Source organism: Chiroxiphia lanceolata, chromosome 8 (assembly GCF_009829145.1).
Source record: "Chiroxiphia lanceolata isolate bChiLan1 chromosome 8, bChiLan1.pri, whole genome shotgun sequence".
NCBI classification, from domain to species: domain Eukaryota; kingdom Metazoa; phylum Chordata; class Aves; order Passeriformes; family Pipridae; genus Chiroxiphia; species Chiroxiphia lanceolata.
The window spans coordinates 538371-555000 of record NC_045644.1 but is presented as its reverse complement, the minus strand read 5'-3'; the positions used below and the strand labels follow the sequence as shown (position 1 = coordinate 555000).

The 16630-nt window shown below is 55.1% G+C and overlaps 1 protein-coding gene and 2 long non-coding RNA genes across 4 annotated transcripts; 2 read left to right on the top strand and 1 right to left on the bottom strand.

The window, feature by feature from the left end:
- Positions 1-1640: 1640 nt before the first annotated feature.
- On the bottom strand, positions 1641-9171 carry EMX2 (empty spiracles homeobox 2). 2 transcript variants are annotated; one of them, XM_032695400.1, is made up of 4 exons: positions 9057-9171; positions 7841-8321; positions 5540-5724; positions 1641-3048 (listed from the first exon to the last, which is right to left on the bottom strand). In XM_032695400.1, the coding sequence occupies exons 2-4, from the start codon at positions 8229-8231 to the stop codon at positions 2881-2883; spliced, it is 744 nt and encodes a 247-aa protein (XP_032551291.1). In that variant the 5' UTR covers positions 8232-8321; positions 9057-9171; the 3' UTR covers positions 1641-2880. The 2 variants fall into 2 exon arrangements, with proteins under 2 accessions (XP_032551291.1, XP_032551290.1); XM_032695399.1 differs by lacking the exon at positions 9057-9171 and having other exon boundaries at positions 7841-8742.
- Positions 3828-4770, top strand: LOC116790451. The gene is made up of 3 exons (XR_004358368.1): positions 3828-3885; positions 4024-4114; positions 4540-4770. It is a non-coding gene; the product is annotated as an uncharacterized LOC116790451 (long non-coding RNA).
- Positions 8851-13015, top strand: LOC116790450. The gene is made up of 3 exons (XR_004358367.1): positions 8851-8903; positions 10657-11624; positions 11759-13015. It is a non-coding gene; the product is annotated as an uncharacterized LOC116790450 (long non-coding RNA).
- Positions 13016-16630: the final 3615 nt, after the last annotated feature.

The window sequence follows — 16630 nt, the reverse complement described above, 5'->3', positions numbered from 1 at the left end:
CCTTTCAGACTCCTAATCCCCCCTATTTTCAAAGCTGGGTTTGTAATAAAGCTTTTAGGGTTTTTTTTCAAAGCTAATGGCATTCTCTGAAGATTTTATTGCTGTTACGCTACATAGGACGCTTAATTTTTTTCCCTCTCTCCCTCTCTTCGCTCACGGTTAAAAAAAGAAAAAAAAAGAAAAAGAAAAAGGGTGGAGGGAGAAGTATATGGTTCCTGCAGAAATAAGGCTTTTATCAAGATGGGAAACAATTTCTAGAAAGGCCCAAGTCTGCTGTTCGGCCGCAATCCATTTGCTGTTTGCCCATTTGCCCGGGTTTGAAGTGGACCGCAAGCCAGCGTGGGTGAGTTCAGGGGAAATGTGCGTCCTGTTGGTTTCCAGATCTGCATCATCAGCTGTTCGAGGAGGGGAGAGATGCAACGAGAAGTTTACCTTGGGAATAGCTCTACTAAATAATTAGCCTAGGTTTAAATGGAAGGGACTGCATTGCGACATGCGTCCTAACCCTGACTGGGCCTCTCTCATATTTGTAGCACTAGTGAATGGAAAGTCACCGGGATTGTATAAGAACCGATGCTAAAAAAAAATAAGATCGGATTTAAAAAAAAAAAATTAAATTTACATAGTGCCCGATAGAGCCAACACGTGCACAGAATGTCTAATCTTAACTTTTCAAGGCAGTATGTTTAACAAAGCTCGTATTTTTGCGATGCATTGTAACTTCGCCTTATCACAGTGTAAAGGGTAGTCAGATTGTCCTAAATTATGTCCAACTAGCCCCCCTGGATCCACGGATTAAGAGATTAAAGGAGACCACTGGGCAATGCCTCCTCTTTCCCCTTCATATTCCTGGTATGATAATTGCCTAAACTGATTTGCACTTTCACAAAAGCTTGCAGGATTCTTTGTAGCTCGAACAGAGCAGACGAGGTTTCTCTATCAATGGAAATAAAACTGATTAATGCAGTCTATCAGGCTAAAGAGCAAATGAAGCATGAAAAAACAACTGTGTACCCCCAGAAAACCAGCTAGTTTCCTCAAGGACCCAGAGCAACTTTTTTTTTTTCTTTCCCCCACGTCTTTAATGTCAGAGTTCTACTCTGTGCCCGGGATCGCTCCCTGAGAGCGGCGGGGAGAACAGCAGCTGGGGCACAGCCCCTGCTCACAGGACCTGTTCCTCACCGCAGCGACCTGGCCAGGGGATGTTAAACACGGGGGGGGAGAAATAAAAAACACCCTGTCGCTATTAAAACACCTATTTTTGCAAAGGAAAGCCCCTCTCAGCGGAGCGCGGCTGCTGCGGACCGGTTTCACCATTACGAGCCGGTTCACACTTCAGACTCTGACCGGGGAAGGGTTTTCCGTTGCGGGAGTTCTTTTTGTTTGTTTTGGTTCGGGGTTTTTTTTTTCAGGTATTTATTTACACCACGCGGGTCTCCGCGGCGTATTTTTAGAGGTCTATTTACCAGCCGGCGAATACATTAAGAAAATGCGCCTATGGCCGCAGGAACGCGCGGCGCGGCCGCGGGAGCGCAGGCTCCGACCGCAGGGGCTCAGCCGCGGAAAACAAGGCGGTGTGGGGGGAAAATACCGGCTCCTGAGAAATTTGGGGGTGAAGCGGAAAAGATATTGCTTAAAAATTTAGGGCATATTGATAAATCTTTATTGACAAAATATTGACAATGACATACTTCTTGGAAGTATATAGTGTGTTAGAATTCTAACAAATTAAACACAAAACACAAAAATATTTACATTCTGGTATAGGAGACATGAAGGAAACATTTGTAACTTTTTCTTAGTAGCTCTATGATCTCGGAATATTATAAGGTCAGTGCTTGAAAATTGCCCCAATGAAAATGGCCATTAGGAAAAAAAAATCAATCTGCGATTTTAAGTCCCTTTTCTCTGGATCCTCCCAGCCTAGAAGGTGTCCTCACCGCCAAAACTGGTCGCTGGGTTTGCGCTTTATTAATATTAAAAAATAATCATCATCCGGTTTTGCAATGGGGATACGATGGGGGGTGGAGGGGGGCTAATTTAATTTGAATTTTTTTTTTTTTTTGCAGCAAAAGTTATGACCAACCCCAACCTCCCCCCCCTCCCCGCCTTTCCCTCCCGTCCCTCCCCTCCCCACCGTGTTTGTCCATCCGGAAGGAACACTATGCTTTGTTACTGCTACTTCATTTAGCTTTCACAAACACTTTGACGCCAGAAGTTATCATAAAATGTTTACAGACTGCACATTTCTCGTAAAATAAAATTAAAAAGCACACGGAACCTGTCTTAAAGGGAAAAAAAATTACAATTAATTTCTGTCTTTAGGAACTGGAGTAATTTTTTCACTTTTTTTCCTTTTTTTTTTTTTTTTCTTTTTTTGCCCAGACGGCTTTACACATGCAATTCAAGTTTCTGAAACAGGTGTGGGTTTTGGCTGCTTATGGAAATTTCTCTTTCAAAGACGGAAAAAACTGTGAAGTGCAAAATGTCCAGTAAGGTGGTAATTTTTCAGATTTGGATGGGGGGGGGTTGGCTTGTCTTTTTTTTTTTTTTTTAACATTTTTTCTATATATTTTTAAATTTTTTTGACGTTATGCTTTTAAAAGTGGACTGCGATAAACGGAATACCTGTCAATCACCTCGTCCCGCTGTTTTGGCTCTGATTGACAGATCCCCCTTGCCAGAGCGGTGCCGGCAGTGTCACAGTTCGGACCCCTCGCTGTCTGGCCCTCGCTCGCTCCCAGCTCCCTCCCAGACGGGAATCGTGTTTCGATGAAGATCTCCGTGTCCTTCCCCGCACCGCCACGCCGGGGAGTGTGAGCCTTTAACACTTTCGGTTAGTGGGGTGCTTGGCTTTGAAAAGTCCCAAAGAGCCAGTTCTTAATCGTCCGACGTGACGTCGATTTCCTCTGGACTGGCTTGTTTGGTGGCGATTCTCCACCGGTTGATGTGATGAGTCCCTTTTTTCTTCTGTTGTGAGTCTGAACCTTCCTCTTCCAACTTTTGCCGCTTGAACTTTGTCCGTCTGTTCTGAAACCATACTTTTACCTGCGGGAGGAAAGGCACCGGGCGTTAGTCCGATGCCTGCTGCGCTGGCCCTGGCGCGGGGCTCGGGGTGGCCCCGGGCCGTGCCCTGCCCGAGCCGCGTCCTCACCGCTCCGTGCCCTGCTCTCACCGCTGCCCAGCCTGGAGCGGGCCGAGCAGAGACGAGGCCCGCCTGCCTCCTGAACCCCTGGGGAAGGGCCCGGACAGGCTGTCCCACGCCCGCCGGCCCCTCCAGAGCACCCCCGCGTGCAGGACCGGGCAGCAGGGCCGGGGGATGCAGCGGGCTCGGGGGCGCGGAGCTCCCGCGTACGAGCGGCCCCGAGCAGTGCCCCGGTGCCCCACGCGGGGAGAACACGGTGTGGCCGCGCGGCCGTGGGCTGTCACCGCCACGGGCCCCTCCTGTTCCCCGCGCTTGGCGAGCTGTGCCGCGGCCCAGGGGCTGCGGGGCGGGAGGCAGCGCCGGCTGCGGGGCGCTCACCTGCCCGCACGGCCCGGCCCGGCGGGGCAGAGCAGACCCAGGGCCTCATCCGTTCCAGGATGGGGCTGAGGGCCGGCGGTACGAGATCTTTTCCTCTTGGAAAAGCGCATAAAATGTAAGAAAATAGCCTCGAGTAGAAAAACGTCCGTCGCTCCCCGCAGCATCTCCCCGGGACACGCCGTCCAGGAGCGATCGCAGCGCCGCGAAACCTGTAAGTGCCATCGTAAATATCCCTCTCATTTTGTTCAGCGCGAGTACAGCTGACTGAACCATCCGGCAGCTGACTTCAGTGCTTTAATTACAGATAGTATTGATCTCTGAGCTATCTCCAGAGCTGGCCACACTCCTTGTAGCGTCCAAAGGTAAACACTTTTTTTTTTTTTAAAGCAGTTTAAACTCTGGTTCTGTCTGAAAGTGCCTGATAAAGGCCTCAGCAAGGGGGGGGAAGAGAACTGGAGCATTTTAATAAGCTGGTTTAACCCGCTTCGCTGCCTCTTCAGAACAGAGACCTGACTGGCCGGACACACATCTCTGCTGCATTTTCATATTCTCCAAAAGTCCCCCATTAAAAAGCTGAGCGGGGAACAAGGGGTGAGTTTAATTTGCTTTTAGTTTGCTAATTGAAGGGGAGGACGGTTCATTTCTGCACGCTGATCTCCCAAAAGGGAGCTCATTTGTAGGGGACTGGGGGTTTGACATCCGGACAAAAGACCCCAACCAGCTTCGGAATCAAGCAGCACAAAGACCACCTTAAATACAGCTTTCCAGTAGAAATAAGCCTGTGACCGGTCCCTTGTTCGGGGAACCTCATAAAAGTGGCGATCCCTTTTTATTGTTTTGTTAGGGAGACATTTTAAAACAAAAGCTCCAACCTCTTTATTGCTTCCCCCACGAAAAGGAGTTAAGAAAAAAAAAAAAGTGTTACAACTTAATCCGCCCAGAGAACGCTGTGTTTACTGGGAACTTTGAACTAGGCTGCGGCTGGGTATTTTGGCTTTTTTTTTTTTTTTTTTCAGTACAGTGCCACATACTGTAGCAGGGACAATCCCCATCTGGAATCCTGTCTCCGCGAGTCTCCTGGAAGGGCACAAAACAAAAGCCCGACACAACAACAACAACAACCACCACCAACAACCCTCCGAACTCCAGCTTTTCTTCCGGCGGGGAGAAAACCGCGTGAAAAACGCCCTCACAGCGGGCCCGCCGTCCGTGGGTCCCCCGCCGTCGGGGGGAGCCTGTGCCCGCCCCCGCCGCAGCCCTTGGCCGGTTCCGCGCTGCCCCAGAGCGCCCGGCCTCGGTTCCTGCGAGACCCTCGCCCCGGGACGACCGGAGCGGGAACCTCGCTGATCGTCCCGCCAGATACACGACGCAAACAGGCTCCGGTGCGGCCCTGGCCCGCAGCCAGTCGGCGGGAGGGGGGAAAGAGGGCGGGGGAGGGGGGGGATTCCTCGTTAATAATTTCTCTGCTTTTATTTTTCATCTTTCTGTCCTCCTGAACCGGCTCCTCACATCCCCTCTGCCTGACGCGGGGCTAGAAACGAGTGAAAATCATCCAAGAAACTGTGTTTCTGCCGTAGAGTCCAAAGAGGGGGGTTCTTCCTTCTCCCCCCGCATTTGTTTTGGTGGCTTTTCCCCCCAGTATCAAACTACTTCTTGAGGGTCGGAGCAGCCCCGCAGACCGCGGATCTCTCCGCTCCCTCCCCGCTCGGGCCCGGGCTCCCGCCGGGGCTGCCCGAGGGACCCCAAATCCTGCTCCGAGAGCTGCGGTTTCCCACGGCCGGCCGAGTACCGCGACCCTCGGCACAAGCGGCGGAATCACGAACGGGAAAGGATTTTACAACACCCAGGCGAGGGGGGACCCCTCTCTCCGCTCCACCGGCTCGGGACCGAAGGCCTAAACACCCCTAGAATTTGCCCGTATTTTTTTCTCGAATCTCGGCCCGGCCGGGTGGGTTTTCCAAAGGAGATGCCGGTACTTTCACTTTCCCCACTGTCCGTTCCACGTTTCCCCCTTACCTGAGTTTCTGTGAGGCTGAGGCTGTGTGCCAGCTGTTTTCTCTCCGCTCCTACTACATAATGGTTCTTCTCAAAGGCATGTTCCAGTCTCAGTAATTGGGATGGGGAGAAAGCAGTACGGATCCGTTTGGGTTTCCTGGCCAGTGCATTGTGCAATAGGAAGCTCTCCGGGCTGGTTTCATTCCCTGGGCAACAGGGTAAAACAGAGATTAGCAAAACACCTTTCCCAAATGCACTCGACAGGACTTTCTAGCACAAGAAATTTTTTTCTCCCACCATTATCCGCAGGAGAAATCCGACTATGGTTTCTTTTTTATTTTTCAACGCTTTTTTGGTATTGAATTTTCCTTTGATAAATAGATAGAGGGGAATGATAAATGAGCGGGGGAAGGAGAGGACTGGGAGAAATTATAATGCTAAAACCCAGCCTGGGGAGGACTACAGACAAAAAGAAAAAAAAAAAAAAAAAAAAAAAAAAAAGAGAAAAGAATTGGCCAGAGCCCGGCTGCGGTGTCTGCGGCTTCATCCAGCGGCTGCCCCCCTTCCCCTCGACCACCGGCAGCCTCACATCTTTCCGTATTTGTTTGTTGTTCTCATCTTCCCGTCGCGGCCAGCTGGGGAGCGGCGCTGGGGGTGCCCTGGCCGAGCCCCCCGAGACACCTCGGCCGCCCACCGGCCTCCGGGAGCCGCCAGCTCGCTCCCCCGGCCTGTCTCCGCTTCCCTCGCCCAGAACTTCGGCCGGGGCCTTTCTCCCTCTGCTTCCCCCCGTCCTGCCGGTGTGTTGCCCGGAGCGGGGCTCCCACCGCCGCCGTTCCCGGCCCACTGCCCACTCCACGCTGCCTCGGCGGCGACGGGAACCGGCGTGGAAATAAAGAGCCAAACTTCGGAGAGGCCACAGAGCGGCCATCCCATCTCATCCCATCCCATCCCATCCCATCCCTGCCGGCCGGCATCGGAGCGGGGGCGGGAGCGGGGGGTGGGTTAGCTGGGGCTTTTCGGTGGGCATCTCCCTCCAGGGTGTCCCTGTGCCGCTCCTCCGGGTCGGTCCTTCCAAGGTGGGAAAGGCACCGAGGGGCTGTCGCTGTAAGTGCATTAAAAATCGTTGGAGAAGGAGGGTGTGTTTGAAATCAGGCTGTGGCTCAACACCAGGACATTTCCGCCTTTCATCTACCCCTCGTTACCAATCGCCTGGTGGCTGCGACAAATAATTCGGTGAGCGAAACCTGTAATTTTATTCTCAGAGGGTAATAATCCATTTTGTCTCAGACAGCCTGGCTTCAGAGAGAGTGGCTCCTTTTCCAACCCGGCTGCAGCGGCCCGGCCGCAGAAGGCCGGGGAAAATGAAACATGCAGGTGGTTTCTTTTCGTTCCGAAATAATAAATAAAAATACAAGGAAAAAAAAAAAAGCAGATGGATCCCTCCGAGTGGAGGCTGCTTTTTTTTGTTTGTTTGCTGTTTGGTTTGTCTATAAAGAAAGAGGCAGGAGCTGGACCCATTACGGGAGAAATCAGCTCACCCTTCGGGGAAGACGCTGCTGGTTATAAGGGGTTAAACAAGGGGGATTTTATTGATTGTCCGCCATTGGATTCGGTTATTTCCCTTCAGCCGGGTATTAATCGCTGTGCATTTAGGGCCCCTCGCTGCCCACACGGTCGGGATCGCCCTCCCTGCACCTTCCCCGGCTATCCTCCGCAGCCCCATCTCCCCGTGCTGCTCCGGCGCTGGGATTATTTCCCCCCTCACATTCCCCTTCTCCTTTCTCTGGGATTCGTTTCATTTCTCCCCCTCCAGCAAGGGCAGCGGTCGGACTCGGGGCGGTGGCGGGGGCTTCCTGCGGCCCCGCAGCTCGGCCCCGCAGCCCGGCGGGCACCGCCGCCTTCCCGGGGGAACCTCAGCCTCAATACCTCTCCATTCCCCGCTCTGCGGGGCCGCTTCCTTCTGTAGCTTTTAACACACCGGAACAAAAAAATATCTACCTTTCCCCCTGCTTTTAATGGGGGCAGAAAGCCGACGAAGTCCCAGCCGGCCTTACCTTCCCGCTTGCCCCCCTCTTCACGAGAAACCAAAACAAACCGGGAAAAAGCAGCAAAACAAAACGAAGCCCGAGCCCCTCGTCTCTGACAGCTCATCAAGTTTGGCGGAGGGGGAGACAGGGACAAAAGACCCCGGGTCCGCTCGAGCCGAGCCCGCGGCTCCGGGCAAGGGCCGCCCGCCCACCGCAGACCCCCAAAATCCGCACGGCGGGGCCGGCCGGGAGCTCCGGGAGGGCGGATCGGAGGGAGAAGAAAAGTTGCACGTACCTTGAAACCTGTGGCCCAGATACCGGTAGCGGTGTATTAGCCACGGGTAGAAGGTGGAGGGGTCCCTTTGCTGCGAGGCGAAGAGCGGGTGCGTGGAGTGCGAAGCAGGCAGCGGGTGGGCGGCCAGGGCGTGAGGAGGGGGCACGGGATGGACCGGCACGGCCGGGTTAGGCGGGTGGGAGACGGCCTCTGCAAAGACCAAGTCCGGGTTGGAGTAGACCCCCCTGCCAGTGGAGTGGAAGCCGTTGAGAAAAGGGTTCATCGGGCTGGAATTGGCATAGCTGAGCGCCGCCGGCCGGATAGGATCCTCGGAGCGAGACGCGGGCAAGGGGCTGTCTTTGGCCACCAGCGACTCGATGGTGAAACACCGCTTGGGTGTGGGCTGAAACATGCTGCCGCGACGAGAATCCCCGACCCAATCTCTGCCCGTCTCTCTCTGGTGCGCGGGAGACGATCCGGGGAAGTTTGCAGCAGGGAGTGACTTGAGGAGGGATAGATACACACATAAATAGACAGGGGCTGGAGGAAAAGGAGGCAGCGGCAGCCAGCGGTACCCAAAAGGGAGACACACACGCACCACGCACACACACACAAAAAAAGTTGCTGGGAGAAGTTTCCCTCCTGCAAGGAAAAGGCGGTCGTCCCCCCCTCCCCCCCTAAGTCCAAAGACAATCCATGGATGTGATCGGCCCCTTCACAAGTTGTGCAAACGATTTGTTAGTTCATGAGCCTAATTAGTGCTGGGATCACATAAACAGCTTCCTCTGAAGCCTGGTAAATGGCTTGATGATTGGTCGCTATTACTCGCCTTGAGGTTGAAGGGGGAGACTCTTTAAAGTGCGTCAGAGGGAGGCGAGCGCCGGGCAGCGCCATCGGGAGGGATGGAGCCGCGGATCGGAGTGCGGCGGGAGCGCGCCCGCCACGCGGGGGGAGCGCGGCGCCCCGCGCAGCCGCCCCCGCCCCGCCGCCATCCCCGCCCCGCCGCGCCCGCCCCGCGCCGCTCCGCGCCCCTCCGCCGCCGCGCTGCCCTCCCTCCCTCCCCTGCCGCCGCTCCGAGACCAAGGTAGGCGGACGGGGGTCGGGGGGGGCTCAGCGGAGCAGGGGGTGCGGGGCGCCGCATCTCCTGGAGGGGGCTCGGGGGGGGTTTGGGCTCCTCCGCCAGCCTGACACCCCTCTCCCTGCCGCCTCTCGGGGGCTCTCAGCCCGGCGAGGTTACCTTGATCCGCCCCGGGGCGTCAGGGAGAGATGCCCCGCTTGGGAAAGATTTCGTCCCGGTGAGAGAACGGGTCGTCCTCCTCCTCCTCCGAACTTATTTCCTCCCCCCGGGCTGCCCCGCGCTGCCCGCCCCGCGCGGAGCGGAGCACAAAGCGCAGGGCGGCTGCATCGTGCAGGGCTGGGACACGCCGGGCGCTCGCAGACGGGACAGGGGATCACGTCTCCGGTTCCAGCCTTGTCCGTATTTTCGCGTTTACCTTTGGGTCCGGAGATGATTTTAGGGCTGAGTTCTCCTCCTCTCATTGGCTGGGGCCGCAGAATAATTATGATCACATCCTAATACTCTTGGCTGGTGCTTACTGTTTATTGGTAGTTAAGGATCTATTATCTATTCATCAGCCTCCCATTTTTGCCAATTACATTCTTCTAAAGTGAAGTACCAGCAGGTATTTTGCACATTTACAATTAATGATAAAAAAAATCTGGCGTACTTTAAATCTATTACGCCGCTGTGTAATTTATCTTAAAGATGCGGAATTGCTAATGTAAATTAATGTTTCTGTTGAACCAAGGGATGGGGGGAGTCTTAAAACCAGTCTAGCGTTTCTTTCCTTCGTTCCCGGACCTTGTTTTCTATTTTCTTTCCACTTTATACGCAAAGAATCCGTTACTTCGCCGCATTAAAATATGCTAAAAAATAAATCGCTGCCTGAACGGTCCTCGCTTGTTTCCACTAAAGGGCGAGATGAATTCTGTTCGCGTTCCCCGCTTTCTACTAAAAGCATCTGTTCGCAGCTTGCCGATATTTTTAACAAAATACCAAATCGACGGGCTAAATATAAGTGACAAAACAGCATTGGGCACGCAAGGATGCGGCTGTTCTTGCGCCTTTGTTTGGGGCCGTGTTTCCCTTTGTGTACCCCGCGCTGTGTGCACTTTGTGGGGGGAGAAGTTCACCTCATGTAGGAAATGTAAATCTGATCTCCAGGCGTGGGGCGGCTGTACGTATAGACATCCGTACCCACACGTGCAAACGAGAGCAGAGCAGAGTGAGAGAGAGCTTTATGCGGCGTAACTCAAGTCTTTGGACAGATTTTGCAGCGAGGTGCCATTCTCCCAGGTCTCATACGTTTAGAAAAACCTCTGCAGCCCGAAGACACCCGGGGTGCAGAGATCCGACCCCACTGAGCTGAGAGTGTCGAGCAAGGGAGAGAAGGATTTGTCTGTAGCCCCACTCGTATCCCTCGTGAATTGCTAATACATTAACTTTTTAAGTCCCCTCACCCTTTCTCCGCGAAACTTTTTCCCCCTCAACCGGCAGTAAGTACGGCTCTTCTCGCAAAGCTCGGGGCTTATGGACACGAGCAAGGCTGAGAAAGTGCCCTAAATACGACGGGTGTTCGAAGCGCTGATTTCGACTGGGCTCCTGGTTCCAGAACACTGAACATGAAAAAAGACAAGAGAAACTTATTCTTCTCCTAGGAAGAGCCGTGTTCTGCATCTGCGTATTTACACTTCTCCGGGACTGAAGAATGAATCTGAACTGGAAAAACTTCAACTCCTTTTTTTTACTTTTTTTTTTTTTTTTTTTTTTTTTCCAGACGTCCTGACATAATCACGGGGCTCCTTTGAAAACTGCATCAAGCAATTTAGCAGTTGGGGAGGGAGGAATTATATCGGTTTGAAAAGAAACCTCACACACGCAGAGAGGGAATAACCCTCCAAAACGCTCGGTAAATTTCCCTCGACCGCCTTTACCGCCGAGGAAATATCCTCCAGCCTAAAATCCCTTTCCGAAGGGGCGTCCCGTTGCTCTGGAGCCGAGCGGAGGAGGCTACAGCTGCAGCGAGGAGCTCGCCACGGCCAAGTCCCATTTCGTTCGGGATCGCGGGTGATCTCGGCCGCAGCACCCTGGTGGTCCCCCCATGCCGCCCCAAATCCTACCCGCTCTCTGTGCTCTGTACACACATACACATATCTGCGTGTGTGTGTGTGCGCGGGGATACACACAGGCAGAAAAACCCCAAGCAGAGCCTGGAGAGAGCACAAGCTATCTCTGGATTTTGTCAGAGATAAAACAGGGAGGGGACAGTGAGAACAAAAAACAAGGGGACTCGGGATGGGATTGCCCAGAATTTTCCTCTTCTCCCTAAATTTTCGCATCGTTCTCCCACTCGTGGCCGTGGCCGTTTCTCTGGGGTGTCTCCCGCACAACCCCCGGCCTCTCCTAGCCCGGCCGTGGCCGCTGAGCTGCAGCCCGGCCTGCCTCGGGAACACCTCCCGAAGCCCCTCTCTTGAACTTTTCCTGCCCAAGGTCTTGACAGGCTGCTCTCGCTGTCCTCTTGGCGTCTACATGGAGAAAATCTGGCAGGGGCTTCCTTCCCAGAAATCTCCGATCTGCTCCAAGCGCACCGAGAGGCAGCCTCTCTCGGAGGGAGGGGTGCGCTACGCTCGCAGTCAGATTACACGGCTGGCCTCATAGGCACTAGCTCCGGATTTCCAAACTAATATTCATCCCTTAAAAGACGAAGAAAATGAGAGGAAGGTCTCAGACGCGGGAGACCTCGGGGTAAGACGGTTGTTCAGGGGCTGAACCAGGCTGAACTTTCTCGGGTATGAGGGTGGAGGTGAGACAAGTTTCAGACTCCCCTTAAGTTTCTTTTCGAGGCGGAATCCGTCTCCCTCTTCTCTCTCCCATCGCAGGGATTCGTGACCACAGCGGGGAGGAGATGTGACCCAGGCAGGTCGTGTCTGGAGGGGGGCTGACTGACTTAAAGGAGAGGGTGAAATGCCTAATTTAATTCTTTTCCGGACGCCCTAAACCCCAGTCAGTATGTCTGAGCGTGCTGTGAGCCCTTCATAGGAGCGCAGTCCTCGGCGGGAGGGACGGGATCCCGGGCCGCCAAGCGCCGAGACGAGCGGGGCTCCCAGGAGCTGGGCCGGGATGGGGGGCTCCGGGAGAACCCGGGCTCGGGCACCCCGGCCTCTGCCGAGCAGGTGGATCCCATCCGAGGAGGTGTCGCAAGCAGGCCTGGCTCCCCCGAGCACTCGGAGCCTCTCGTGGACGGGGCCTCTCTCCCCACTCAGCCGGGGATCCAGAGCTGGGCAAATACACGGGGGGCTTCCCACGGGCCTCCCCAAAGAGAAGACGGGCCCTGAAACCCTCACCCCTCTATTTCGGTCCTGCACAGTCGGGTCAGCGGTGGTGCCGCCGGGGGCCTGTCTCAGAGGCGGGGGACAGGGACCAGGACCGGGAAAAGGCCTTGCTGCCCGGGTTCCTCTCTCCGGCCCCGGAACAGCGAACATGGACCGCCACTTGGGTTTTTTTTCTTTTTGACGCTAATTCAGCGTCAAAATTCCTCCCTCTCTCCGAACCACCCCGCCTTGGGCTCTGCACAGCGCGGCCCGCCGTGGTTCCGCGCAGCTGTTTTCATCCCGGAGGTGTCGGACTCGCCGTTCCAAAATGACGTTAGTTAGCGCGGGACACCCGTAGCCTCCCCGGGTTTACACGCGAAGCCCTGACCCGCACCCAGCCGTGCCAGACTCCGGCTCTTCTTAAACGCCAACACGTGCGGGGGAAGCGGGAGGAAACACCCGGAGCTGCGGGGGGGGCGCGGTGAGAAGCGCGGGACCGAGGGGCCCCGAGGAGCATCCTCTCTCCCACCGCTCCCTTCTCGCTCCATCCCGATCCCACCCTAGTCCTATTCCTGTCCATCTTGACCCATCCCTGTCCATCCTGCTCCATCGCGGACCCATCCCAGTCCATCCTGGTCCCATCCCTGTTCATCCCAGTCCGCCCCGGGCCCATCCCGGTCCATCCCTGTCCATCCCTGTCCATCCCTGTTCATCCCAGTTCATCCCTGTCCATTCCTGTCCCATCCCAGGCCCATCCCGGTCCCATCCCTGTCCATCCCTGTCCCATCTCAGGCCCATCCCTGTCCATCCTGCTCCATCCCTGTCTATCCCTGTCCATCCCTGTCCATCCCTGTCTATCCCGGTCCATCCCTGTCCATCCCTGTCCATCCCTGTCTATCCCGGTCCATCCCTGTCCATCCCTGTCCATCACTGTCCATCCCTGTCCATCCCTGTCTATCCCTGTCCATCCCTGTCCATCCCTATCCCATCCCTGTCTATCCCTGTCCATCCCTGTCCCATCCCTGTCTATCCCGGTCCATCCCTGTCCATCCCTGTCTATCCCTGTCCCATCCCTGTCCATCCCTGTCCCATATCTGTCCATCCCTGTCCATCCCTGTCCATCCCTGTCTATCCCTGTCCATCCCTGTCTATCCCGGTCTATCCCGGTCCATCCCTGTCCATCCCTGTCCATCCCTGTCCATCCCTGTGTATCCCTGTCCATCCCTGTCTATCCCGGTCTATCCCGGTCCATCCCGGTCTATCCCTGTCTATCCCGGTCCATCCCTGTCCATCCCTGTCTATCCCTGTCCATCCCTGTCCATCCCTGTCCATCCCTGTGTATCCCTGTCCATCCCTGTCTATCCCTGTCTATCCCGGTCCATCCCTGTCCATCCCTGTCTATCCCTGTGTATCCCTGTCCATCCCTGTCCATCCCTGTCCATCCCTGTCTATCCCGGTCTATCCCTGTCCATCCCTGTCTATCCCTGTCCATCCCTGTCTATCCCGGTCCATCCCTGTCTATCCCTGTCCATCCCTGTATATCCCGGTCTATCCCTGTCTATCCCTGTCTATCCCGGTCCATCCCTGTCCCATCCCTGTCTATCCTGGTCCATCCCTATCCCATTCCTGTATATCCTGGTCCATCCCTGTCTATCCCTGTCTATCCCGGTCCATCCCGGTCCATCCCGCAGCGCATCCGCGGGGCGGCAGCGCCCCCTGCCGGCCGCCGCAGCGCTCCCTCCCGCCTCCCGGCCCCGGGACCCTCCGGTCCCGTCAAAAACCTTAAAGGCCGCTCAATATGTCTCCTAATAAAATTAATGAAGTCCTAAAGGGCTTGCTTTTTTTTTTTTTTTTTTTTTGTGAGGGGCTCGGAGAAGCCTCCCGCGTGTGTGTTTGTGAACACGCGTTCGTGCACACGCGCTCTGAATCCCCCCCAGTGCGATACCCGCTGGCAGAGCACTTAGTTTAAGCGCAGCTTTTGAACTACCCGCCGTTCAGACCAGTTGCGCGCCTGAAATCTGTCCCTCAGGGGCAGCCGCCGGAACAGCGTCCAAACTCTGGATCCAGCCCCTGCGCTTGTTTTCACACCTCCTTCGAAATCGTGGCTTGCGACGCGCCGTGTACGGCAACTTCTCGCAGTCGTGGGTGGTGCGATATGGGCGAGAGGCGCCTTTCCCGCCCGCCCGGCGGGTTGACCTGCTCCATCCCGAAGGAACGGTCCCTTGTGGCTCCCGTGGCCTCGGAAATGCTGGGGGTGCCGGCGGTGCGGTGCCGCATGCCGGTGAGCTACTGCAGGTTTCCAGCAGTCGGAGGCTGAACTCGCAGACACAGCGGCTTTGCCCGGCAGCAGCTACCTGGGGAACCGCTGAAATTGTGGGTTTCTGAGCGCCCGTGTCTGCCACGAGGGCTCTCCCTGGAGGAAAACTCGTCAGACTTAAAAAAAATAATAATTAACTATAGCAGAGGCAGAGCTGCAGGCCAGGCAGGGGCTGCAGGTGTCCCCACTCCAGACATCCCAGGGGAAAACGCTCGTTGTCCCGCATGGGAGCGAAGAGGTGCCCGAGCTTTCCCTGACGTGGAGGTTGCGTGGGAAGAGCGTGCGGGAGATGCTCTTCCACCGGGTGCTTGTTTTTCTTGGTGGAAGTCAATGCACACCAAAACAGAGACTCGCTGCCCACGGCTGTCGGGACGTTCGCTGACCGGGAGCGCGCAGCGTTCGCCGCCCTTCGCGAAGCTGATTTACCTCCCCGGCTCTGGTCTTCTCGCTCCCCGTCCCATCTCAGACCCCAGTTAGCGTTCCCCATCAGAGCCTTGCTTTCCTTCTGCAGCCGGCAGGAAGGCGCGGGGATGCCGCCCTGCCCGGGGGCCGGAGCGGCGGGAGAGAGCTCGCCCGAGGAGGGGGCTGTGGTCACAAACTTCCCTAAACTTTCCTCTGGACTGAGCGCACCGCTGTCCGTACGGGGATGGGGAAGAGGGAAGAAGCAAACTAAAACGTCTTCAAAAGCAGCCCCGTTTTTTCTGAGGGAAACTAGAAAATCACACTACCATTTACCACTAGTCCAGTTCCGCACTTTTTGGTACCACTGGAATACTTTTCGTTTCTCGTTCAGACATCCACTTTTATGAATTATTTAACTTTAACTTGCTCCTAGAGGGCTCGATCTCGCGGACCCGCCTAACTTTGCTTTGCATTTCATGAAGGATTTTTCTGGGCAACGGGTCGTCGCTATTTTCAGCTGCTTTCACCTGGTTTGGAGAGAGCCTGGAAGGAAGTTAGCTCTGCTGGGAGTCAACTCCCTCTCCTCCATGTTCGGGTCCTTTCTGTGTGTGTGTGTGTGTATGCGTATGTGTCCACTCTCGTCCATCGTTTGGGGAAATTCGAGCTCGCAAAAGAGCAGGGGGGTTTTTGGGGTGATTCACTCTGCACGACACCCGCGCCCCCCGCCTCTCCATCCACCGAGATATCTATGTCCTGGTGACTCTCATGAGGTTGAAGGAGTTTGCAGTGAGAGACACTGAATAACTCCCAAATAATTCTCCGAGTTTCTAAAATTTAGAGGCTAAATTTTAGTACATTGAAGTGTCATTAAGAATACTAAATAATACGTATTTCATTTTAAAACATGCACTTTTTTCCCGAGGGCTTCAAGTGCATAATTGCTTGCAGTGGCATCTTGGAATAGGAATATAAGTATCCAGGTTTGAAAGGCATAACCTCACCGAATTCCTTTACTTGCTGATGTGTTCCCAAATATTGAAGCTCATACGTGTGCGCTGTGGAAGTTATATCGAGTGTAATAAAACAGAGCTTCTAAAGCAAAATCAGCGGTTTCCGTAGGTGTTCCAGGCCCCCGAAGCCCGGTGTTGCTTTTTTTACATGCATAATATATGTCAAATATACACGTGAGGGCTTTTGCTTAAACAGGGTGTGTGATTCCATCGGGCTGCCGCTCCGTTACGTTGCTCCCATATAACAATTTTTGCCCTAGATTAGTTCCGAACTAAGGGCGCTTTTACAGACTAATTTTTTGTCTTTCTCTCTTTCCTGGAACGGAAAAAAAAATAGGGAAAAGCTTGTTTCGGAGTTTTAGAAAACTTCACCTCAGTGCAGTGCACAGATGAGAGAATACCTGGGCAGAGGTGCTGCCTTTCCCCGCGTCGCTTCGCTGGTCATTCTTCTGGGAGAACGCGGATCGCTCATCGCTTGTCCGTCTCTTTTCGCCGCAGGAACACCGGGAAAGGTCAGGCTGCTGCGGGGAGTCCCCGCTCGGCGCCCACCTCCGCGCCCCCTGCTCCGCGGGCGGACACCGACCGTGCTGCTCGGTGAAACCCTGCACAGCCGGCAGAGCCCTCCGGCAGCACCCACACACCGCGGGCCGCTGTCAGGCCGGGCTGGAATAGCCCGTGCCAGGCACAGGAGTGCGAGCAGCGAGCGGGACG